Below are 25,081 nucleotides of genomic sequence, written 5' to 3' on the forward strand. Positions count from 1 at the left end.
CGGTATACAGATACTGCCTGGCTGGAATGTTCCCTCCCCATTCGCTGAAAAGCACACAGACAGGGTCCATCTGAGCACTCTGTGAGGTCTTCAGCAGGAAGTTTTCAAGTCTCTGGAGACAACATATTACATGTCTCAAGTCAGCAAATGACCCTACGCAGCCCCAACCCCCTTACTTTCTCCTGTCACACATCCTCCTCATTCTGAGGGCAGAGAGGCAGGGGGGCTTGTTGACTTGCTTCCCACAGGCCATGGAGGCACACGTTTGCTGTATGCTCTCCTCCCATGGCCCTGTCTCCCTTGGTCACTCTGATAATGGCCGGCCCTGGCCTGAGGCCTTAACCAAAGGCGGTGGGGGCAGGTCTCTCTGTAAAATCCCCTCCTCTCCTCTCAAAACATCCTTCTTCCTCTCTGTCAGGCCTGGACCTTCTGGGCCATGCCCTGTCCCCACCCCTCCACTGATGACATGAGCTGACAGACAGGTACACCAAGGTGCATGTCCACAAATTACGGTCTAAGTGAGGAAACTCAGGCTTCCACAGAGAGGAGCCTCTGCATTCTAAAGCCACACAATCGGGACCTCCCCACCACCACTGAGAACAGCTAAATGCCTTCTTTGGATTAGCTGGAGGAACAGATCTTTGGAGAGGAGGGGGAGGGGCAGAATGAAGCCCCTCTCAGGTCTGCCGGGCCCAGGCCAAGGTCTCACACATTCTCTCTCAGTGTCTCATCCAAACCAAGTTCTCAAGCTCTGCTTGGCTCACAAAAGCGTGCTGATGGACTCTGCTCGCCTCCCGAAGCCATTCGGGACAAGCCCAGGTATCACTTGCTGGCAGACCTTCCACCAAGAGTTTCCATTGACTTTGAAATGCTTTTCTGAAGGTGCTCTTGGTATTCTGAGAAGACTGAGCCACCCGTCTTACTGGACAGGCCGATCTGCAAAATGGAGAAGATGGCGTGGCCCGCCTGGCAGGTTAAATCTGACGTTTGTTTATTCAGTCCCTTCTTGATGTGGTCAAATGTCATTTACCCTAAAGACATTTCACCTGCCCAACAAGCTTCCAAAGCCTCGCTGGGATGTTTTTCTTTGCTTCTTACGTTTACTTTTGATGATCAAGCTCCATGCGACTGGGAGCAGGGCCCTGAGGCATGGCTGGGGGGGCCTTCTTTGGGCCAAACCCGGGGGGCCTTCTGTGTCTGCCTCCGCGGCTGTAGGAGTTACCTACCCCCTGGTCCTCTGCAGCAAGTCTCGAGGCCCCGGAGCAGGCATCAGGGAGCACAAGACAGAGACACAAAAACAATACACAGCCCCAGACTCGGCCAGCTGAAACCATGGAGGTCCAGACCCAGCTTCCTCAGAGACCTGCTGGGGCACCTCGAAAGGCCCCACGGCCTGACAGGATTCATGATTGTTGGTCACTCTTAGGCAATTCACTCGCCTTGCTGTGCCTGGCCAAGTCTGAGCCAGTCTGACAAATCTGGGGTGTCAGGAAGTGACTCACAGCTTGGCAAATTCCTCAGAAACAACTGTGTTCGGTTACGTTGAGCACAGGGGCCTGTCCCAGGAAGTTGATCCTGATGGAGCGTTGTCATTGACCTAGCCTCCCGGCGTTGCAGGATTTCATCTGGCGCTATTCCTGGGCAGCCAGAAAGCCCACATACAGCGGCAGCCTGTCCAACTGAGAGCCCAGGCAGGCGACCAGGGAGGGAAGGCAGGGCAAAGGAGTCAATCCCTTTCTTTGGAGACTCTGCTGACATTTTCTCACATGTTGTCTTAGTTTCCTGGGGCTGCCATAACAAAGGACCACACCCTGAGCAGCTTAAACAACAGAAATGTATTGTCTCACAGTTCTGGAGACCAGAGTCCAGAATCAAGGTGCTGGCAGGGCCATGCTCCCTTTGAAGGATTTAGGGAAGGATCTGGTCCAGGTCTGTCTCCTAGCTTCTGGTCGTTCCTTGGCTTGTGGCTGCATAACTCCAATCTCCACATGGCACACACCCCATGTATGTCTGCGTCCAAAGTTCTCCTTTGTGTAAGGACACGGTCATGCTGGATTAGTGCCCACCCCCAATGACCTCATCTTAAATCATCTATAAAGACCGATTTCCAAATAAGGTCACATTCTCAGGTCCTGAGGGTTAGGACTTCAATGTAAGGATTTGGAGACACAAGTCAAAACATGTCAGTCTCAGTTTACTTCTTTTTTTAATAGTTCATATGAATATGGTAAAAATTTCAAACAGCATGAAGGAAAAGAGCTCCCTTCTATTCCTGTACCCTAATCCCCCTCCCTAAAAACAATCACTGCGGCCAGTGTCTTGTGTATCTTTCCAGGGACAGTCTCGGTGTGTAAAAGCCAACAGATAGGCAAATGACACATGATAGAGAAACGTAGGGATATCTCCTCCGCTCTTCTGTTTGTGCTCCTTTGGCCTTGAAACACTCAAATAAATGCCTTTCCATGGACGAATACTGAAGCTATCCATTATGACGTAAGACAAACAACCCTGGGCTAGAAAGCCAGGGTTTGGCAAACAGGCTTATCCTCCATGGTTTCTGAAGTCCATGCAGCCTGAGACGTAACCTTATCCTTAAGATAACATTACTGACTAGAGCAAATCACAAAAAAGGAAAAGGGAAATTTCTGACTGCAAGAAGGGACAAAATGAAGGTCTCCTCCAGCCTTTCCAGGGAGAAAGCAGGCTGGATGCAGAGGCCCCCAGGGCACCCCAGAGGTGTCCCCACTGCCCCCGATCCAAAGCTGTCCTAGTGTGGCAGGATCGTCGAGCACTACGGCCAAGAAGGAACTCTTGAGATGCTGCACAGTGCGACTTAGGACGCGTATTTAAGTAGCATGGGGACGGGACCCGCGGGCACAGGGAGCTGCTCTTCCGCTGTAGGAAGCTGGTGGTTATATGCTTAGTGCCCGGGGAGCAAGGAGACGTGCAGGGAGTATGAGATCATAAATGTCTTCTTCGAACTTATACTCCTAAGACTACTTCCGCAGGATTTCTCTGGTGCCTATCATTCAGTTCGATATTAACTACCAGTGAGATTTACAGGCAGTCACGAGACCCTTTATGAATGTAGCAACCAGCACGTACTTGATCCTTACTGAAAGTATGCAGGCTGGGACGCCTGGGTGGCTCTGTCCGTTAAGCATCTGCCCTCGGCTGGGATCATGATCCCGGGGTCCTGGGATCAAGCCCTGTGTCAGGCTCCTTGCTCAGCGGGGAGCCTGCCGCTCCCCCTGCTCATACTCTTTCTGACCAAACAAATAAAATCTTAAAAAAAAAACAACAACTATGCAGGCTATAGGCCAGCCTTCTGGGCTAAAAATGAACATGTTTTTGCTTCCCTCATCACCAGGACCTCTGCTCTAGGCTCAGGCTGACCCAGGCAGGCCCCAAGGAGAAATCCGGGCAGAATTCCACAGGTGAAGATTTCAGACAATCCTACAAGGACTCAGGTTCATTTCTCCGAGATCTCAGATAAGCCTTCTCCCCCAGTTACTCCGATGGCCTGGTTTTCCCAGGAACCTTCTAAGCCAGTGTTTTCCAAACCACAGATTGCAACTCACTATCCGCCGCTTCATTGTTGACATGAAACTTGGCAGGCTCCACCCATTGCTCTGGAGCTTGCTTATTTCTTTTAATCCTGGGTAACCGTCCGTACGTGCATCCAGGGCTGCTCCGTGCATCCTAACAGCCGCACATAGACCGCCACGAGCGCGTGCAACCACCCCTTACGAACCGCCACCTACGTTCACCCGCGGACGACTCCCTGTGCCGGCAGGGCTGGGAGCCACCGACGGAATTAAGTCAGGGCTAGAGCTTCAGGAACCTGAAGAAACGAATCTTTGAAATGTGAACCGTCTCCAGAGAGCCGCTGGTGGGCGCTGCCCTGAAGTCAACTCCTGGCTCCGCTCTCGGACCCTCCGCACAGTTTCTGGAGTCTGACTCCTACCCCCACCAGGAAGGATGTGGGCTGGGGGACCGGCAAGCTTCTGAAATGGCATTGCTTCTACAGTCTTTTCACGCAAACAAAACTCTCTGTGGCCGAACCTAGAAACCACCACCTGAAACGTCATTTCAGAAGAAATCCACGTTCTAAATTCTCAAGTCCGGCTTTTGGGGTGCACGGGAAGTACCAAGAATTATGCCTCCTGTATCGTGACTATCTTGCCAAGCTACCTGGGCTGATGCAGAACAACAAATTCTCTTAAAAATTCCCAGGCGGCAGATACCTTACTTAGATCCTGGTCACTCGCGGTCTATCTTTTCACCTGAGGACCAAGCAAGAGGCACCAGGAAGAGGGCAAGAGGCGGAGGTGGTAGAATACTAGACCTCTGAGCACCCGGAGGGGGTCAGCTAAGTCATTAGCATGATGTGCTGACATTATAATTATAATAATAATAACAGCAGCAGCCCCTCCCCACCCCCCCACAGCTCCGGGAAGTGGAGCTGCATTTGGGGGAGATTTGGTGCGGTCCTGAGGGGGTGCCCGTTAGAAGTGGGACAGAACAAAAGGTTGTGTGATGGCAACAGGTCACAGAGGGCAGTTGAGGATACATGAACACCCAGTGGGAGTCTAGGCGGAGGTGGAAACTCCAGAGAGAGACGGGCCATCACAGTCCCTACCTGGCCCCTGCCATTAAAAACAGGCGGTGCCAAGAGCAGCCAGTCTGTGTTAGAGCATCACCCGGCCCACGGCAGCCACACTGTGGGTGAGCTCAGCACCTCGCGGGGGCGCTGCAGCAGCCAGAATACAGGAGAGCATGTGTTCAAGGACGCACCGCTGCCTGAGAGCAACGTAAGAGACGGACCGATGGGCACAAACACCTCCCAAATGGCGACCATGGGCGTGGCACCCATCAGCCCACTCTCCACGACCTAGCACCACGCTGCTGGCCTGACCAGCCACAGACCATGAAAAGCATGCTACACGTGTCACCAGGGGCCAAAGGAACCAAAGGCCCCAGAGACCTTAGAGCTAAGCAGCCCACTTCCCTTGAATCCTGCCAAGATTTCTGTCCTTGACCACATGAAACAGCAGCTATGCGTGAAGCTTGCAACTGACCAATCCTGCTATCTTCAGGGACGCAGGACTTCTTACCTGTTGGGAAAAACTCGTTTATGTCCTGAGGCCACCCATGGAGGCTCCTGGAAGAACTCAGGCCAACCTAGCTGGGGATACAATGGACATGCCCCGATCTACGACAGAGGACAAGCAGAGCCCTGTGGCTGGTCTCTGCAAACACATAAGGAGACGGGCTCAGAGTGCTTCAGAACGGGTCCTGCAAAACCTTTGTTGTTCTCTGAGGCTCACATTTGGAACGGTTCAGGGCCAAATAAACCACCACTGGGGGACTTGCCACCTTGGAGAGGTTCCCAGTGCTTCTCCAGGGTATACCAAGCTCTTCTTTTTGAACGCTTGCTATCTCAAGTCAGGTGCTCTGTTCTACTGTGGGACATTTTTAACTATTAGAAAGTCCTTTCTTCTTTTTGAGCTCCCTGTCTCTCTGTGATTGCCGTGTAGTCGTTATTGTATATATCAATACAATGTGTGTTTCCATACATGCACAGTCTGTTAGCAGCCATCCACACAGAAAACATGTGTGTCCTCCTTCTAGGAACCTCTCCTATAGAAATGCTGGCACACGTGTGCGATAGAAGTGTGGCAGATGTTCCCCGGGGAGCTGTAATACTGCTCTCCATGGCACTGCGACTGTTCAATTAAAATTGGAATGTCCATAGAGAGGGGATTCCTACATTAAAGGGGAGACTGCACGTAATGACCTCAAATGCTCTTCCACTTGGAAGCATTTGATATGTTCCATTTCAGAGAGGGAGGGGAGCAGACCCTTCTGGTCTCACATTCTGCCTTCTCGGCCTCCACCATTTCTCCTCCCCTCGGCACAGGCCGCAGGGCTCCAGGGAGAAAGGAATGAGGTCAGGCACCCATTAGGAGCCTCCACACGGTCCCTGTGGTGTCTGAGCCACCTCCTCTGCTCGAGCTGAGGCGAGGGAATCCAATGTACCCCCAACAAGCCTCTGTTCGTGGAAGGGCCAGTGTACCCACCCCGAGCATACGTTCTTCTGCAGTCACGGGGCCTACAGGCCCTGGCAAAGGGGCAACGACAGGGGCGGCGGCAGCGTGGGCGGCCACAGGACCGCAGCAAGAGCTGTGAGTGTGGCAGCAACCAAATCTGTAAGCCCGGGACAGACGAATGGAGTGATGACAGCAACAGCCAGCAAGGTCCAGGAGGAAGCACAGCCAGCACAACCAAGGGGGGGGGGGGGCAGCATGGCCTCAGAGAGCCCGAACAGGATGGACGGGGGTAGTGCTAGCTCGTCCTAGGAGGCTGCTTGCGGCACGTCATCAGGAGCCAGTCCCTCCCCAGAGGGCTGCAGGAGTGTGGCAACTGCAAAGACAACCAGTAAGCCCAACGTAGAAAAAGCTAAACGTCCAGTGATCATCTCACTTGGGCGGAGTGAAGGCTCCATGTGGGAACGGTATGGAAGCCAGAGTCGCCCGGGCCAGTGCCGAAGCCCAGAAAGAAAGAAGGCAAACAGAGGCTAGATCTCTTGGTAGAAGGAGTTCCCATCACCACACAACAAGTGGAAGTCCCCGCAGGTCAGGCAAGACAAGTCAATCCAAAGAACATCTCCCTAACCAGCCACAGAGGCAGCAGAGGGGGTAAACAGAGGATGTTATGGGTTGACTTTTCTCCCCCCAAAAGATATGTTCGTCCTAATCCCCATTACCTGTGAACATGACCTTTTGGAAATAGGGTCTTTGCAGATGTAATCAGGCTAGGATGAGTTCGTTAGGGTGGGCCCTAATCCATCAAGACTGGTATCCTTACCAGAAGGGGAAATGTGGACAGACAGAAACGCACAGAGGGAAGGTACTGGAAAGTCACATGGTGAAAAGACAGTGGTGTGATGACGACACAGGTGTAGATTGGAGGGATGCATCCACAAGCCAAGAAAGGCCAAAACTGCCAGCAGCTACTAGAAGCTGGAGGAGGCAGGGGACGACTCTCTTCTAGGCCCTTCAGAGGGAGTGCAGCCCTGCCGACACCTTGACTTGGGACTTCTAGCCTCCAGAACTAGGAGAGAATACATTTCTGGTGTTTTCAGCCACCAGTCTGTGGGACTTTGTTAGCCCTAGGAAACGAATGCAGGGGCAACAGACCCAGCTCCTGCCCTCACCACAGCCTGACCAGGAAGGCTCTAGGGCATCTCACAAACAGGAGGAGCCAATCTATGGCTAGGTCAGGTTCTGCAGGTGAGAGAACCAGCTGCATCGGCTCTCAAAGAATTTGAAGAAGCCAGTCCTACAGTCCTACTATAAAAACAGTGGTCTCCTCTCTTGGTAAAAGGAAATACTGTGTCTAAGACTGTGCTGGGGAGCAGCAAGGGGGTCCTCGGGGAGCTAGCAGAAGGTGGCAAGTGGCTGGAGATCACAGGTACCTAATCCCTGAGACCAAGGAGACAGTGGACCTTTGAAGCCGATTAAAGAGGAATCAGAGCAGGAAGACCGAGCCTCATAGAAGTGTCCCTAGACAGCCATCCCAGCTTTCCTTACCACAGTTTAATTAAATAGAAAGGAAAACCGTAGCACATGGGGATGAAACTCTCACATGCGTGTTCTAGGAGACTACTATGACAATGTTTATAGCAAAATTATTTGAAACAGCAAAACCCTGGAAACAGTCCACCAAGAAGAGAACTAAAAACCGTGGTAGATGCCACACAACAGTGAAAATCAACAGTGGCCACACACATTAGCGTGGATGAATGTCGCACGGTCTGGGTTAGCCAGCAAGACACAGAAGAAAGTATATGGTATAGTTCCATTTATAGAGTAAGTCGAAAACAAGACCAAACACCATATTGTTTAAAATACATATTTGATAAAACTGTAAAGAAAAATGGTGACTTCAGGTAAGGAATGGGGAGTTTATATGGAGCAATTACAGGGACAGTGGGAATCAGGATGAACAGAGCCTAAGTTGGTTTAAATCATAAGGAAACAGACTTTCACACAGCGGAAAGCCAAAAGCAGAGGAGCGTAGTAAGGGCAGGGCTCCCCTGGTCTATGCACCTGCTTATTTCTGGACCACCCTCGTAACTAGGAAACTCAAATCGAGCCACGGCAAACAAGCACCTCTACTCTAACCTCTCCTCTCTTCCATCTATTTGAGCCACCTTAGGACACGTGCTCACACCTACACCAATCGGAGAAGCCAGAAGAATTCTGCGTGCTGGTTGGCTTGAAACCAGGATCCTGAGCTGATCACTGACAAGGTCGGCTCCCGAACCAATCACTCCAAGATGGACACTTGTGGGAAAGGCAAGTGAAGTGGCAAATGACTGAGTTCAGAAAAAAAATTCAACCCCCCGTGCCGTCCTGGTGTCTCCTGCTAGGGTGAAAAGAATGCCTAGGAATAAAATGGGGCAAGAGGAACCAAGGGTGTAAAGATGTGTCAACAGGGACGGGGTGTAAGAGCAGACTGAGTAGGTACGAAGAAGCCCAACCACTTAGGGTGGCAGGAGCAAAGGCAACCACGAGCTTCTATCGAATGTCCGTTATGCACTGGGTCCTCTACAGAGGTTCTCTCGTTCATTCCTCACTACAATCCTATGACGTCTGTTTCATCAACCCCATTAACAGATGAGAAAACAGACTCAGAAAGGTTCAGTATCTTGCCCCAAGTCAAAAAGAAAAGAAAGAGGAGGAAGTCAGGATTCAAACTCAGTCCATGGCCTCCTAAGTTCATGCTCTTTCCAGTGAGAAGCTGGGTAGAAGAACAGCAGGAGAGGCAGCAAGAGCAGCCTTGACCTCTCCAAGGCGTCTAAAACCGACTTCTTGCAAGGCAAGGCCCAGCTGCTTCGGACCCACGCCCCTCTAAGCAAGGACAGGCAGTATACCTACTTCTCCTGGATAACCTATCCTGGTTATAACAGCACCGGGCAGGTAAAGATTCAGAGACAGCCTCAAAGTCACTCTGTGTGTCTATTAACAAATGCCCCTCACCCAGAGACTACTGTGTCAGGTCAATCCTCTTATTTCAGACCCTCTGTCCTGCTAGGCAGATAAGAGATGCCAAAATCACCATGCTCCCTCCTCTCCCACTCCCTACCCAAACCATAGCCCCTGAAGGGACAGCCCTACTTAAGGCATGCCTGTCCACTCCCTCTCAAGCCATGCCCATGACAACTAGGCGGACGTCCCGTCCATGACACAGTACCATCAGACTTATGGCCAAGGAGTACATCTGCCACCCCACAGAACAGACTCAAAAATCATCCACAAGCAGGGTGCCTGGGTGGCACAGCGGTTAAGCGTCTGCCTTCGGCTCAGGGCGTGATCCCGGTGTTGTGGGATCGAGACCCACATCAGGCTCCTCTGCAATGAGCCTGCTTCTTCCTCTCCCACTCCCCCTGCTTGTGTTCCCTCTCTCACTGGCTGTCTCTATCTCTGTCAAATAAATAAATAAAATCTTTAAAAAAAAAAATCATCCACAAGCAGAAAATCTCTAGGCCAAATGCCAAGGGCTTTGTTTTCAGTATTGGTTAAGACTTCAAGGAGGATGAGAGACAGGAAGAAAGGAAGAACTATTGGAAATTACTACAATTAGCACAGAGTTTTTGACAGCACAGAGACTTAGAGGGACTTTCTTTTCCCCTCTGGAGACAGAGTGAGCCGGATGGATGTCCGCTCTCACATTAGTGCTTGCCTTATACTGCCTTTTTAAAAAAGTATCAGTCCACCCCAAAACATGTCTTATTAGCTGAATACTCTTCTCCATCCCTCCAATGACACATACTCACCCCATCTGCACTGTCTTCGGGAAAGTAACAGGCTTACTCCCGGACAGTTTACTCCAGTGTTCAAATGCCACCCTTCCTTCTTGCTATCCGCCCCCACCCCGTCCCGCTCCCCCCACCCATGTCTCCCCTTCCGCTCTCCCCTTGCCTCCCTATAGCCCTTCTCTCTCCCTCTCTTTCTGGGCGGTGGAAAGAATCAATTAAGCTCCCTGTCCAACATTTGCAGCATGCTTCTTTCTCTTTCCTGAGACTTCTTCAGCTGTGGGGAGACCGAGGTCCCAGTTGGGGCATTGCTGCGGGAGCCCATGGGCTGAAGGAGCGAGCAAGGGGGTCCGAGTCCCGCAGATGCCTTTTTTGTCAAAGACAAAGGCCCCCCATCCAGCCTCTCCACTTTCCAGCACTTTCATCCCCTTCAGATCAAAGGGCTGCTCTGCATATGAAAGGCGCCGCCCATTCTTCGGCTCCCATTAGCCCCGCACCACCCCACCAGCCTCCCAGCGCCCTGAACAAAGGGGCTCGCATCTGTTCAGGCGCAGACCTCACCTTCTGGGGCGGTGGGTTGTTGTGTCTTTTTTCTTAGTTCACTTTAGAGAGCCATTCGGCCCCCTGAAGTATAGTTGGAGAGCAGTAGGGGAAGGTCTTCCTTGTCCTCAGAACATTCCTCCCCAATATTGTTTCGAGCCTCCCTTGAGGATTTCTGGTCCTTGCCTCTCCCATCTCACCTGGGTATCCAGGCAGTGGGGATGTCCTTCTCAAGCTCATTTATTTTCTCCCTCCCAGCCACTCTGTAAAACCCCTCCTCCTTCTGTACCTAACAGGGGACCATTCCCATGGAGTAGTCTAGACTGGCCCCTCAAAGCAAGATGGCGAGAAATCCTGCTCCTTTTCTTGTCATGTTAATACATACTGCCTGACATGGGAGATAAAGCTTCCACACACTTCTTTGGACACTGAGCTCTGTTTTCCTGGGGTGGGGGAGGGAGGTGAGGATAAAGCACTCCTAAGAACTTGGACCTGAGCTCTTTGCAGCAAAAGGACTCAAGGATGAGGATGAGAGAAACTGGTCTTCGGTAACATTCCAACCTGAAGAAGTGTCTTCTGGTAAATGACGCTGGCTCCTGAAGAGCAGGAGAGAACATGGAGAGACCTGGCAGAACGCACCAGGCCGACCAGGCCTTCCCTCTTCTCTGCCTGCCACCCCCTCAACACCCTCCACGCCTCTCCTCTCCTTCTTTCCTTGGTCAGGCCTCCTGACCACTCTCTCTCCCTTCCACCCAGTCCGCATCCTGCCCCTGACGTCAGATGGGCCTCCTGTCGCAAACTGAACTGTGACACCCACCCACCCCCAAATTCACACGATGAAGCCCTAATCCCCAATGTGACTGTATTTGGAGATAGGGCCTCTAAGGAGGTATTAGGGTTAAATGAGGTCATAAGGGTAGGGCTCTGATCCGATAGGACTGCAGTCCTTATAAGAAGAGGAAGAGACACCAGAGGAACCCCCCCCACCGCCCCCCCCCACACACACACACACAGAGGAAAGGGCCCGTGAGGACACAGTAGAAGGCGACCATCTGCAAGCTGAGAGAGCCTCCACCAGAAACCCACCTGCCAGCACCCGGAGTTCGTACTCTGACCCTCTAGAACAAATTTCTGCTCCCCCGTCTGTGCTATTCTGGGATGGCAGCCCGAGCAACTAAGACACCTCCTTCCCCTAAATCCCACACAATGCTGCGGTAACCCTGAGAACAAATACCGAGCTCTCATCTCCAAGGCCTGGTGCAACTTACCACCTCCGCTAAGCTTGCGAGGCTCTCAGCCCCTCCCCAGAAATCTCCGTTCTTTTAACTTCTGGGGCGCTGAAAGGTAACTTTCCTTTACATTTTTTAAAGTTCTGACAAGACAGACAAGCTTTAAGAACAACAGACGCTGAAGAATCATGGGAAGAACCAAATTAAAAGCACAATAAAGCTAAATGCACCCCCTTAGCCACACTCGGAACTGTTACTGGGCCTAATCAGGCCTAAGTGGTAAGCAGTTCGTCTAAATGGCTACACACTACATGACGACAAACTCTAGTCCACAGAGAGCCCAGCGCCCAGTCTTGCGGTGTCTCCCCCTTGCTGGCCCCGGGCCTGGACTAACACGGCGGAAGCTCTTAGCGAAGAGGCTAACTCCAGCAGCCTGCCGTAGGGACCGGCCCGCACTCGGCTGCCAGACGCACTGACCTGCAACACTGCTCTCTCGGAGCTCCCACTTCTCCCGAAAACCGCTCGGTGTGCACGGAGACTTCCCAGCCTCCCACTCAAACCCTCTCCAGCGTCGCCCTCCATCCCGGCCTACGCAAGCGCTCACGGAGCCCGCCCAGCCTGCCACCGTTTGGCCAGCACAGCATGCTTGTCCCCGGGTTTGCCTGCACTGTTGGCGCATGGAAATACCTCCCTCGCTTTCCTGTGCCTGTCTCAATCCCAGACTCCCCTTGAAAATCCAGCTCAATATTAAAGTAGACTCGGGGGGGGGGGGGCGCCTGGGGGACTCAGTCACTTGAGCATCTGACTCTTGGTTTCGGCTCAGGTCATGATTTCGGGGTCATGATCTCGGGATCATGGGATCGACTGCGATGGGCTCCCCGCTCAGCCCAGAGCCTGTTTGAGACTGTCTCTCCCTCCCTCCAAGGTCCTTGTCAGCCCCTCCTTTTGGGCTGCTGTTCTGGCCCTCCCCTTTCCACCTCACACATTCTTCACCTCTCCCAACCCTCCCCCTCTCCTTTCTCTGCTCTGTGGTGGGAGTGACAGTTCAGAATATAGGTATTCTTGCCTCAAAGGTAGAAAAGAGAAACAGAGGACAAGGAGAGAGAGAAGGAAATAAGCAGAAGAAGGGAGGATCTGTAAATGGATCCTGGTAGCACGAGTTTTCTTCTTGCCTTTCTGGTCTGTTCCTAGGAGGTGAAGTGGAAAGGCCAGACATAAAGGACTGTATTAGTTTGCCGGGGCTGCTATGACAGAGCACCCCAGACTGGGTGACTTAAACACAAATGTATTTTCACAGAAATGTATTTTCTCTCAATTCTAGAGGCCGGAAGTCAGAGATCACGGTGTCGGTGGGGTTCATGTCTCCTTAGGCCTCTCTCCATGGCTTGCAGACGCTGTCTTCTTCCTGTGTCTTCACATGGTCCTCACTCTGTGTGTGTCTGTGTCCTAATGTCTTCTTACAAGGACACTGGTCATACTGAGTGAGAGCCCACCCTGGTGATCTCATTTTAACTTAATTACCTCTCTAAAGACCTTATCTCCAAATACAGTCACATTCTGAGGTACTTGGGGTTAGGGCTTCAAAATATGAATTTGGGGGGGGACACAATTTGGTCCATAATAGGGACCCAAGGTAGAGCTGCAGAATTTGGGCAAGGTGACAAGAATAGGAGTCCAAAAGGAGTTGCTGACAAGGACCTTGGAAGGTCGAATCCAGGAAGGGAGATGGGAGCAGCAGGGGAATGGAGAGAGGGTGGGGAAGGGCACAGCCAGCTATCAGGCCCCTGATTTTGGCTTCAGTCACAGATTGTCTCAAATGTCTACAAACATGTTCCCTCTGCCCAGCATCCCAGAATCACTTCTGGGCCTGGGCTGGGTCTACAATATCAGCGGTCTCATCAGATGGTGTCCAGTCTTTGACCATGACCACTGCAAATGCAAACATGGCTGCCTGGTCCCGGGCAAACTGGGGGCCCCACTGAAGCCCCAGACAGCACAGAGCATCCCAGAGCTGTTCCCTCCCTGAGAAGTCAGTCAGCAACACCCCACGAGGATATTCTCTTTAGTGATAAGCAAATTCACCTACCCAATGTAACCGCTGAGAGCAGAGGCCCACCTGAAATGGAGTCAGGGAACCCAGGGAGGCAACCCCTCAGATCTCTCATGCTGTCATCCACATTTTATGATTCCACAGCCTTTGCTGAGACTGGCACCACAGCCCCCCTCACTGCCTTTGCAGGCCTGAATGACCACGAGAGGAAAGGAAGGGCCTTGTGGAAGAGTGCGGGGAGGAAGGGCAGCACAAACTGTGTCAGGAGGGATAGTGGAGAAGCAGGGAAGTGCCATAATGCCCAAGGTGTGACATTATACAATGCCACCAACGTCCCCCTCCAGAGTCCCGGGGCAGCCTCGCTCCATCACTGGGCCACAGAGTACCTCATCCTGCTGGGACTTTGGCTCCTTGCAGGGCCCCAGGGAACAGGTGGTCCAGTCCCACCCAGCTCCTTCCCCCATCTCCTCCAAGCAAGGCAGACTCCGCCTCCCCCACCCCTGCTTGGGAGGTGGGCCGTGGAGAGGACACTCTCCCGTCCCCTCCTAAAGAGATACGCTGGGAGTTATTCCTAGAGTCTAGCGGTGTCCTGGAGCTGATCCACCATGGAAGAACTGGCTGCTGGGGTGTCAAAGGAGCGCCCCGCTCCCAGCCTCGTCCACCAGGTAGGAGGCAGGGACATGGAGCAGAAATGAGACCTCGTCATCCCTTGAAGTGCTTCTCTTATGACCCCAAAGGGAGCACAGTGGGGTCAGATCCAGCTGAGGTCAGAACGCCAGCAGCACGTGTGGCGTCCATGCAAGTGTACAAAAATACCTACTTTTTTTTAAGTTCACTTTGGACTTTAGAGAGGCAGCCAGAGCCAGGCGATGGCAGGATCACCACCAGCTTTGTCTTTGAGTCCCTAAAATAAGAAACAGAGTGCCAAGTCCATGCTGAGTGCTGAAGAAATGTGTCCCAAATAAAGACCAGCCACTAAAAAAAAAGACCAAGACTCAAATCCTGAGCAGGCCTGTTCCCAGGTAGAAACACGGAGCTCAAGTCTGCGTCTAGAAGCTCGTGAAAATCACAGCCAGCCCTCAGGTACACAGTTGATTCAATTTTCCACTTCTGGTCCAAAAATAAGAAAGTAAAGGGAAGTCCAAGGTGAAGAAATGCCGTGGAAGTCCTCCCTGGGTGGGCTTACGGTCCAGCCTGGACCGTCCCATGTCTGAAGCCAGCGTCCTTCACAGTGGCTGTGCTGATGCTCTGTGTGCCAGCAGGCCCAAGGTTGATTCGGGGGCGAGATGTCACAGCAGTTTACCCCGCCATGCATAAGAACACAAAAATATCACAGAACAGTGGTGGGGAAGAATGTAAAAAAGCTTAAGAGTGAAGTAAAAGAGAAAAGAGCACACATACTACGTATTTTAACATGCTGGCCTTAACACGGTTAGAAAGGCTGTATTCAACTCCTTTAAGCAGTGAGCCCACACTCACATTGTGCCCCATTTCAGCCAAGTTATCGGCAAGCTCACTGTCTCCCACGGGCCTCACTGACACGTTCCGTGGCGGCCCACCCGTTATCCTAGAACCAGTCGTGAGCGCTTCCCATGCGCCAGGCACTGCGCTAGGAGCAGGGGTGCGAGGGCCAAGAAAGCGTGGCCCAGACTTCAAGAAGCCCGCACCTTCGAGAGAAGCAGTCGTCAGGGCTCCAGCAGAGGCTTCCACAGGGACGCTATGAACAGTGGACGGTCCACTCTGGCCTTGGGAATTCTTCACAGAGGAAATCATGTGTAAGCTTAATCAGCCAGCCTGAGCAACAGCAGGGGGAAGGGTTCCCCGCGGGAGGGACGGCACACCTCACATGCCTCGAAGAGGTCACTATTGAGAGTGTGTTCGCAAACAAATCTATCCATATTTTAGAAACCAGTTCCCTTTCAGAGAGCTTATATACTTTTTAAGATTTTATTAATTTGAGAGAGAGAGAGAGAGAGAGAGAGAGAGAGAGAGAGAGAGAGAACATGCATGCACACGAGTGGGGGGAGGTGCAGAGGGAGAACCAGACTCCTGGCTGAGCGGGAGCCCGACGTGGGGCTCAATGCCAGGACCCTGAGATCCTGGCCTGAGCCAAAAGCAGACCCTTAACCAACTGAGCCACCCAGGCGCCCCAAGAGCTCATATATTTTTTTCTAGGCTTTTATTTTAAGCCAAACCTACCCAGGAAAAATAAAACGTCAAGATCTCCATCTTTAAGCGCATTCCATTTCCATTATGGAAGATGTAAAGAAGTCACCCATCAGTATCATGATCGATTTCAAAAATGAGATGATCTGCTTTTACTGGGATTTATGACTAGGGAGCAGGAACTCCCTCAGCAAGTCCGACCTGTGAATCTGGCAGGTGGCAGCACTCCGAAGCCAAACTGGACTAGAAAACCGGAGTCTATGGCCATTCCACCCTAAAGTCGCCGGGTCTCGGCTGATCTCGGAAGCTAAACAGAGTTGGGCTTGGGATTTTAAGATGGGAGAAAACAGGAGACCAGAGAGCCCGGGCCAGCCCTGCTTGGTCTCACCGTGACCCCCAAGCCATTCGCCAGGTTTATTCCAATAGGAAACTGACCCCAGTGGGGCCTCTGCTCACTGACCCCCCAGCACTCTTGCCGTGGCCTCTGGGAACAGAGTGGAGAGGCCTGCAAAGTGCAAAACAAGGCACCTCATGCTTTCCTAGGATTGGGCTATCCTGGGCCTGGAGGGTCCACACCCTCCTAAGAATCTGACCCTAAGTACTCAGGAGGCTTTCTCAGACCAGCTAGCACCTCCCCAGCTCATGCCTCTCCTACACCTATCCGGCCCTTAACAGCCAGAGATGGAGACACACGGACGGCATCTTTCTAGGAATCTGCCCCACCTGGACCAGAGCCCCATCCTAGAGCCAGTGGCTTCTTCTATTCGGGAACTGATCCATCTAAAGAGAATTTGCTCCAAAGGAGAAAAATCCCCATCTCCCCAACACCCCAAGACTGTGACTCAAGAAATGCACTTTTCCATGAGACTCGGGAGGTATGTCCCCTGGGCCCAAACCATTGTTTTCAGGTTTCACTTTGTGAAAAACAAAAAATGGCTTTTCAGCAGAGAGAATGAGTTGTTGGAGTCCTAGGGCAGAGGGCAAGAACAGGCGGGGACACCTGCTGCCAGAAGGGACGGCAGAAGTGACAAGTGAAACGGCGACTAGGAAATATGTTAGTGCCATCTATTGGCAAGAGTAAACAGTGCCAGAACCGGTCTGCACAAAGCGATTCCGATCAGGAGAACCGTAGAGCGCTCTGCGGTTGGCACAGGACGGTCACATCCAACCACCGGCACTGTGTTGGGGTACAGAAAGCCCAAAGATGCAGGCTTTACACGTGGAAAGCAGAGGGCAAGCCCAGGCCTCCTGGCTTCATTCATGTTAGCTTTTGGGTCCCGTGACTCAGACCCCAAACCTAGATGCGACTGGGTCCCAAAGGACAGACTCCAATGCTGAGAAGAACCAAGCTGTTCCAAATTCCCACCCCACCCTACCGTGACATCCAGTCCATCCCTGGGAAGTGGGCGGGAGAATCCTATGGTCAGACAAATCTGTTCTGGTGAGCCCCTCAGGGGAAGCAGACAGACAGCGCCCCATGCCTTGAGCTTGTGCATAGATGTTCTGGTGATGTGTGACCATGGATATGGGATTTAGGAAGATCATTTCTCTAGGGAACTCTTTAAGTCTTTAATGGGGACCCATCTGTTCAGCTGGGAAGAAAGGGAGGGGACTCACAGGTGAGCCCGGCATCACTAAGTCTCCAGCTCCAAGTTCACTTGCTTTCTGCACATAAGGAATGGCAGTGCAGCAAACAGTACCAAGCAGACAAGAACTGTGGGTGAAAGAACAGACATTATAACCTGACTCCATTCTGGAGCGGGAAACATGGCGTCTGCCCTGAGATGGCAAGATCAAATCCAGACAGGAAGTAGGCATCCTTTCCCTCATGCCAAACCCAGATAGCTGAGGGGAACCGTTAGCTCTCAGGTAGTAGGGGAGAGGTGAAGGGGGAGAGAGAAGTAGGGGAAATAATGGAATCATGAGGGATCTAGAACAGAGAGAGGCCTTCAATCCTTTACCCCACAGAAGCTGACTGAGCATCTACCAAGTGCGGGCCATGGAGTTAAGTGAAGAATCCCGTCCCAGTGAGGCTGATCACCTGTGTCATAAAGACCTCAAGTTCTGGGGAGCAACAACAAGATTACGTTTTATCCTTTTTCTACGTAGCACCACGCTTAGTAGGGATTCAGTGGATGTGTTGACTAAATAAATATAGGAATGGGCGGCTAGGAGGGTAACTCCTAGTGAACTCACACCCTGGTTTTTGAAGTTTAGGGTCAGCTGGGCAGGGATAGTTTAATACTGAGAAGTCTACGGATAGAGGGACAAAGAAAACCATAGATCAAGACAACACTGAGAGCTGGTAAGAGAAGAGATCTTAAAAGTCCTCATCACAAGAAAAGAAGTTTTGTTAACTATGCACGGTGACGGATGTTAACTAGACTTACTGTGGTGACCATTTCGCAATGTGTACAAACATCGAATAATTATGTTGTACGTCTGAAACTGATGTTATGTGTCAACTACATCTCAATAAAAAAAAAAAGACATCACAACAGAGACCCAAAAAACCTCTTAATGAAACTCGACAACTGCTTCCCCTAATAACAGCAACTACTTCTGATTAAATTCCTAGTAAAACAGGGATGCCCGGGTGGCTCCGTTGGTTAAGCGTCTGCCTTCGGCTCAGGTCATGATTCTGGGGTCCTGGGATCGAGCCCTATTGGGCTCCCTGCTCAGTGGGGAGTCTGCTTATCCCTCTCCCTGCCACTCCCCCTGCTTATGCGTGGTCTCTGACAAATAAATTAAAAAAAAAAACTTTAAAAAATTCCTAGTAAAACAGAAATCCAAGGACATTTCATTCACATCAGAAAGACTAATCAACTACCAGTGTTGCATTTAATGGTGAAATAATAAAGCCATTCTCATTCAAGTTGGGGGAAGAAAGGATGCCCTTTGTTACCACTACTACTAAATGCTGTTTAGGTATCCTAACCAACACATGAGTTGGTTGTGAGACAGACTGCAGAAAGGTGAAGACAAAATAATTATTTGCCAATGATCTAACTGGTCACTAAGAAAGCAAGAGGATCAACTACCATTGTTAGAATACACAATTTCAACTCAGTGGTTAAATTAATATATAAAAATCAGTAACCAGACAGAAAACATATTGAGAAGAGAGTCTACACCAGCAAGATTTTTATTAAAAACGATGAATAAACTTAGGAGTTGAGCAAAATCTAGATCACAAATTCTACAAAGTAAGAAAGAAGACTAAAATACAATCAGATAAAAGGGAAGGATGGCATGTTCCTGGATTATTGGACTTAACATGAGGAAAAATGTCCGTTCTGCCCACATTGATCTAAAAATTACCAAAATCATCAAAATGATCATGAAACTCGGTAAGGAGACAGTTAAATCCAGTCGCTAAGAACGTGATACTAACGCAGAAAGGGGCAAAGTGAGCCACAGAACAGAACGGGAAGTGCCAGAAACAGAAGGAGGGCACGCATGTGCTCACGGTGTGTGCGTGTGAGAGAATGTGCGTGTGTAATGATATGCTAGAAACAAAGAGCATCGCAAGTCCATGGAGAAAAGCTGACGCAGGCCAGTTACATCAGAAAGGGCAGCCATCGGCATTTAGAGGCTCCCCAGAGTCGAGCCCTGACCAGGCACACGGGCAAAGGGTACAGTGAGGGGACGCATCACGGGCAGCCTGGACTCCAAGCGGACTTGCCTCAGACACACGCATCAGAAACAATCTGGATCACTGCTACTCATCAGAAGCATAGTGTGAACCCCATATCTAATTGTAAGTTTTCTAGTAGCCACATTAAAAAAGAAAGAAAAGAAAGAGGTGAAATTAAATTTAATGATATATTTTATTTAACCCAATACATCCAAAGCATCATCATCTCAACATGTAATCAGTATAAAAAGTTATTCACTCTTTTTTCATACTTAGTTTTCGAAATCTGTTATGTGTTTTCCACTCACCTGACGTCTCAATCTGGATACTTAATTTGCATCAGAAACACTTGATCTGCAGTTCAATTTCATAATATTTACAGTTGAGAAAGGAGAGCCACATGCCCAAGTTGTTCCAAATGCACGTAAAAGTTTTCCAATAATTGGATCAATGATCGGTTTTTAAATTTTAATTCAAATTAACTAAAATGAAATAAAATTTAAAATTCTCTTCCTAAGTCACACTAGCCACATTTCAGGTGCTGAAAACCCAGTCATATGTGGCCAATGGCTAATGAATTAGACAACAGAAGTCCAGAATCTTCCACCGCAACTCAAATCTCCAAGGTCTCACACTGACCCCAACCTGTTGGAGACTCAAAGTCACCATGACCTTTAATACATCTGGAATCAAACCCAAATTCCTCCATCTGTTGGTTATACAATCATGGGCGGGTCTCTTAAGCTCACTGAGCTTCAGTTTTCTCATCTATAAAATAGGGATGGTGCTTGCCCATCTCGTGAAATTCTGCAGATTAATATAAAATTACCGACGAGGCCTGGCTCATAGGGGCCCTCTATGTTAGCTCTCCCCCCTCTATCTGTATAGTATTTATGAAGTGTTTCCCAGGTTACTGTTTGATTTGCTTCTGACCACAGGATGGTAGGGGGCAAGTATTATTAGCCCCCTTTAAAGATGAGAAAACAAAGTTCAGAGAAGTTAAGGAAAGAGTTCAAAGTCCTACACTGGTGATGGTGCAGGAGTTCTAACCCCCGTACATGCGGCTCTGGGTTCACTGCTTCTCCCACTGGCAGCACAGCGTTCCAGCCTCAGCTGTGCCTCCATCTCCAGCTGCCTCCACCCTACAATCCAGGAGGAGGGTGGACAGTCTGGAGTATAGGGCCACAGGACTCCTCCCAGGCAGCCTGCCCGGCCTCAGGGAAGACTCAGGCTCTCCTCTGCCTCTTCCTGGCGGCTGCTCAGGACGCTGCAGGGCCTGGCCCTCTCCCTGGCTCAGTGCATAGCCAGGCACCCACCGACGTCCTTCTTCAGAGCTACGGTGAACAAAGAGGAAGGCACTAGCCACTCCTCAAAGGGGCAAAAGAAAAGGACCCAAGGGAACGAGTCATCTTCTCTCAAAATGAATGCAGTTGATCTTACCGTTCTCTGGACTTACTGAGAAGGGAGACTCCATCAGCCACCACCCCAAAGTCTCTGATGGAATTCTTCAATTCCACACAGCCGTGAGAACGAATGATGGACAGCTACACATGGCAACGTGGTGAATCACAAGGGGAATGCTAAGCAAAAGAAGCCTAACCCCCTAAAGGGCGCAGACTGGGTAATTCCATTTATGTGAAATTCTAAAATGGTCAAACTAATTTATGCTCAAAGATTTTCAGCATAGTGGTTATCCTTGGTTGGGAGGTAAGGGGTAGATGGGGGGGGGGGTCAAGGGGCTTCTGGGAAGCTGGTGCTGTTCTGTTTCTGGCCCTGAGTGCAGGGCCCATGACTGTGTTTGTGAAAATTCAACCTGTGCACTTTTCTGTATAGTTATGCCACAAGAAAACTTCATCCTAACTTTCTGGGGTGATGGAAATAATTCAATAAATCAATCTGAGTAGTGGTTACATGGGTAAATGTATATGTTCAATGTCGTTGAGCTGGTCGCTAAGGTTGTATTTTACTGTTTATAAATGAAACATAGGCAGTTATACCCCAGGAATGTCATAGAATTGTCTCCCCTAAATTTAAACAACTCTGACCTCACTAGCTTAGCCTCAAGGTCTTATAAAAAAAATTAGTTTATAAGTATTAAATACCTACTTGAACCTTAAGGTGTCATGAAATCAAAAGGACACTCTAGTATATAACCATAGTGCTCTAAAATGTCTCTTGGGGCGCCTGGGTGGCACAGCGGTTAAGCGTCTGCCTTCGGCTCAGGGCGTGATCCCAGCGTTCTGGGATCGAGCCCCACATCAGGCTCCTCCACTATGAGCCTGCCTCTTCCTTTCCCACTCCCCCTGCTTGTGTTCCCTCTCTCACTGGCTGTCTCTATCTCTGTCAAATAAATAAATAAAATCTTAAAAAAAAAATAAAATGTCTCTTAAATGTATTTATTATCTTAAGAGACGGTGCTACACACCTTCCCTCAAAGACACTTTGCTTGGGGCGCCTGGGGGGTGCAGTTGGTTAAGCGTCCGACTCTTGGTTTCGGCTCAGGTCGTGATCTCATGGGTCATGGGATCCAGCCCCACAACCCACTACACGCTCAGCACGGAGTCTGCTTGAGATTCTCTCTCCCTCTCCCTCTGCCCCTCATGCTCATGTGCGTGCTCGCTCTCTCTCTCTCTCCCAAATACATAAATCTTAAAAAAAAAAAAGAAGAAAGATACCTTGCTTAAGATAATATTTTACTTCCAAGCCTTTTCCCCTCCCAACTGGAAGTATGAAAGAAGGCTTAGCTCAGGCAAAAATGCTCACAGATTTCCAGCTTGTAAGGTCAAAATCAATGAGCCTTTAAATCAAAGCACTTGCTTTTTAGAAAACATTATATTAAATTCAGACATTGAAAACATTAGAATATCTGCTCTTTAGGTTTCAAAATAATGCAAAAGAACTCTCCCAGGAGATCAATGCAGACAATTATTGGTCCCTGAATTTGTTTATAATCTCAATGTGCCCAACAAATACTGTATTTTATTAATATAGACTCTTGGCAAGATAAATTAAAATCCCCACAAATTTTATTATCAACTCAGGAATACGATTTTTAGGTGGTTGAACGTCCTTAAATTCTTTAAGTAACAACCTAAGTACAGCATTTCAAGATCCAGTAAGACCTAGAGGGTTGACTTTTATTCTGAGGTCCAACCTTCCAAGGCCAACCACTGAGAATATTTGCAAAACAAGAATACTTATTTCAATACAGTCAATAATATTATAACAACTTTGCATGCTCACTGATGGAAACCATACTTATTGCAGTGAACTTTTCGTAATGTATAAAATTGTCGAAAGACTATGTGTACACCTAAAACCAATGTAATATTATATGTCAACTATACTTCAATTAAAAGTTTTTAAAAAGTAAAAACTACTCACTTCATACCGCAAAATTCCCACTGGCCCCCAGAGGCATCTACTGTACTTTAAAACGTTAACAACAACAAATTTCACCAACCCGATTAAACAACAGCACTTCAATCATCACTTGTCTTATGAGACATGAAGAACTTCTTGAATATGAACTTAAATTCCAGTGTCCTGAGGGAGGGGCTAGAAACTATGGGACATAACTCTGCCTTACAAAGGAATTTCCTGCGGAGGGGGGGGGTGTCCTGAAGAGCGACAGCAATGATCTCAGAGGGACCATAGTGACCAAAAACAGCCATGGCCAGTCTCATTTTCAAACCAGGCCATACCCTCTGATAGTCAGTCTGACAGTCACGTTGTCCACACCCTCTCAGTGCTTGTTAATGAATAACCTAAGTTAAAACAAGTGATGAAGGTATGCCAATACTTGCTCAGATGACAAGGAAAAAAATCCTTTTCTCTCTCAGTAATACACACGTAAGTGATACAACTGACTCTTAGGCTTATTTTTTAATCCTCAGAATAACATTCTTTTTTTTTTTTTAAGATTTTTATTTATTTATTTGTCAGAGAGAGAGAGAGCAAGCGACCGCACAAGCAGGGGGAACAGCAGGCAGAGGGAGAAGTAGACTCCCCGCTGAGCAAGGAGCCCAACACGGGACTCGATTCCAGGGCCCCGGGATCATGACTCGAGCCCAAGGCAGACGCTTAACCAACTGAGTCACCTAGGCATCCTCAGAATAACATTCTTGAGCAAAGACAATTTTTGGATTAAACTATGCTTATGGTCCATCTCCTAGATTATAATTCAGTGGATTCACACACAATCCAAGGCCAAGTCCTTCAGGCAAAGAGGGTCTTACCTGTGAAAAGTTCAGCCCGTTCAGTGGATGGCACTGCTCTTCCACCTTTTCCATGGCCCCAGTCTGCTTCCTCAGCCGCTCGGCCTCCTGCGCAAGGTACAGGTCTAAGACAGGCACCCCACGGGACTTAACAACCACTTCCGTCAGGGAGTTGACCATGAGCATGATCCAGATGGGCCTCTTGCGCTCCCAGTTCCCCACAATGGCATTGAAGAGGTAGTCGGCATAGAGACCTTTGCCACGCTGGTCTGCGGTCATCCACGAGGGCATCATGAGCTTGACATACTCTAGGTGGCGCTTGAGGCGACAGTAGATGTCCCTGGGGAGCACGTCTTGCAGGTTCTCCCCCGGCGGCAGCATCTGACAGCGGGCGAGGGCTGAGATAGTGTAGGGGTTGGTGAGGTCCAGCTCGAAGTACACAACACCGCTCTGCTGAAAAGCCTCCTTGGAGTTGTCCGGGACGAAGTCCCAAACCCGAGTGTACGGAACATGGATCGTGCCAAAGAAGTAAGATGGCAGATCTCGCTTTATGGTCCACAAGAAGGAATTCAATTCACTCTGCTGAAAGGAACAGAAAGGACATTAAGTCACGATATGGAGGGTCAGAAACCTGACAGGAGAAAACGAATTGGAGAGACAAGTTGCACCGCAGGAGAACAATGATCAAAGTACGATTTACACTCCTAAGTCCAGGTAGATTCACCTGCCAGCAGCAGGAGTCCTCGAGGCAGCATTTTCCCCCTTTTCCGCCCAAAGGTTGATTGAAGTCGAAAAAGTAATAGGAGTCCTTGAGTTTGCCCTAACAATGAACTGAGCTGGAGGTAAAGCAGGGACTCTCAAGGGACTCCAAGGGCACACTGGTACAGCTGAGGGAACCACTGGTACCTCCCAGGTAGGCAGACTGATGGCGTCTGCTTCTGCAGGTCTCAAATCCAACATTTTCAAAAGCAGTGGCTCTCCACAGCTGCACATCCTCTCCCAGCAGCTGTAGGCTGAGCAGCGAGGCACACCACCTGAGGCCAAGCCATGGTGCCCTGCGCGTCTCAGATTCGACAGCAGGCATTTAGGAAGTGTCTGTTTATTAAGAGAGCCCATACACAGACGTGCACAGGGCCGCCCTCCAGGACTCCAAGCCTCAAGGTCAGATAGACTCATGAGGTGAACCCCACATCGAGCAACCCAGAAATGTGAAAATCCAGATTTACAGAAAAGACCTTTCTTTACAAAAAGCTTTAATTTCAGCAGCCTTTTAAGTAACATGCTTCCCGGGATTGTGGAGTTTCAACTTAGAATCAGCTCTCATTTTTGTTATAGTTACATTCCACTAAGTCACCACAAACACAATTACCGAATAATGAACGACTGCTCCTAGGAGAAATACAAGGCTTAGGTTCCTAC

At 49.8% G+C, this 25,081-nt stretch overlaps 1 protein-coding gene across 2 annotated transcripts in view; it reads right to left on the reverse strand.

Moving 5' to 3' along the window:
- TRABD2A (TraB domain containing 2A) overlaps positions 1-25,081 on the reverse strand; it is a 47,903-nt gene that overhangs the window by 14,410 nt on the left and 8,412 nt on the right. For both annotated transcript variants that reach the window (XM_087863626.1, XM_045808916.2), the window contains exon 2: positions 23,684-24,244. In XM_087863626.1, the coding sequence (XP_087719752.1) occupies positions 23,684-24,244 (561 nt within the window). The remainder of the gene's footprint in view (positions 1-23,683; positions 24,245-25,081) is intronic.

The sequence above is a fragment of the Ursus americanus genome, chromosome 7 (assembly GCF_024610735.1).
Source record: "Ursus americanus isolate L20-20 chromosome 7, mUrsAme1.1.p, whole genome shotgun sequence".
NCBI lineage: Eukaryota > Metazoa > Chordata > Mammalia > Carnivora > Ursidae > Ursus > Ursus americanus.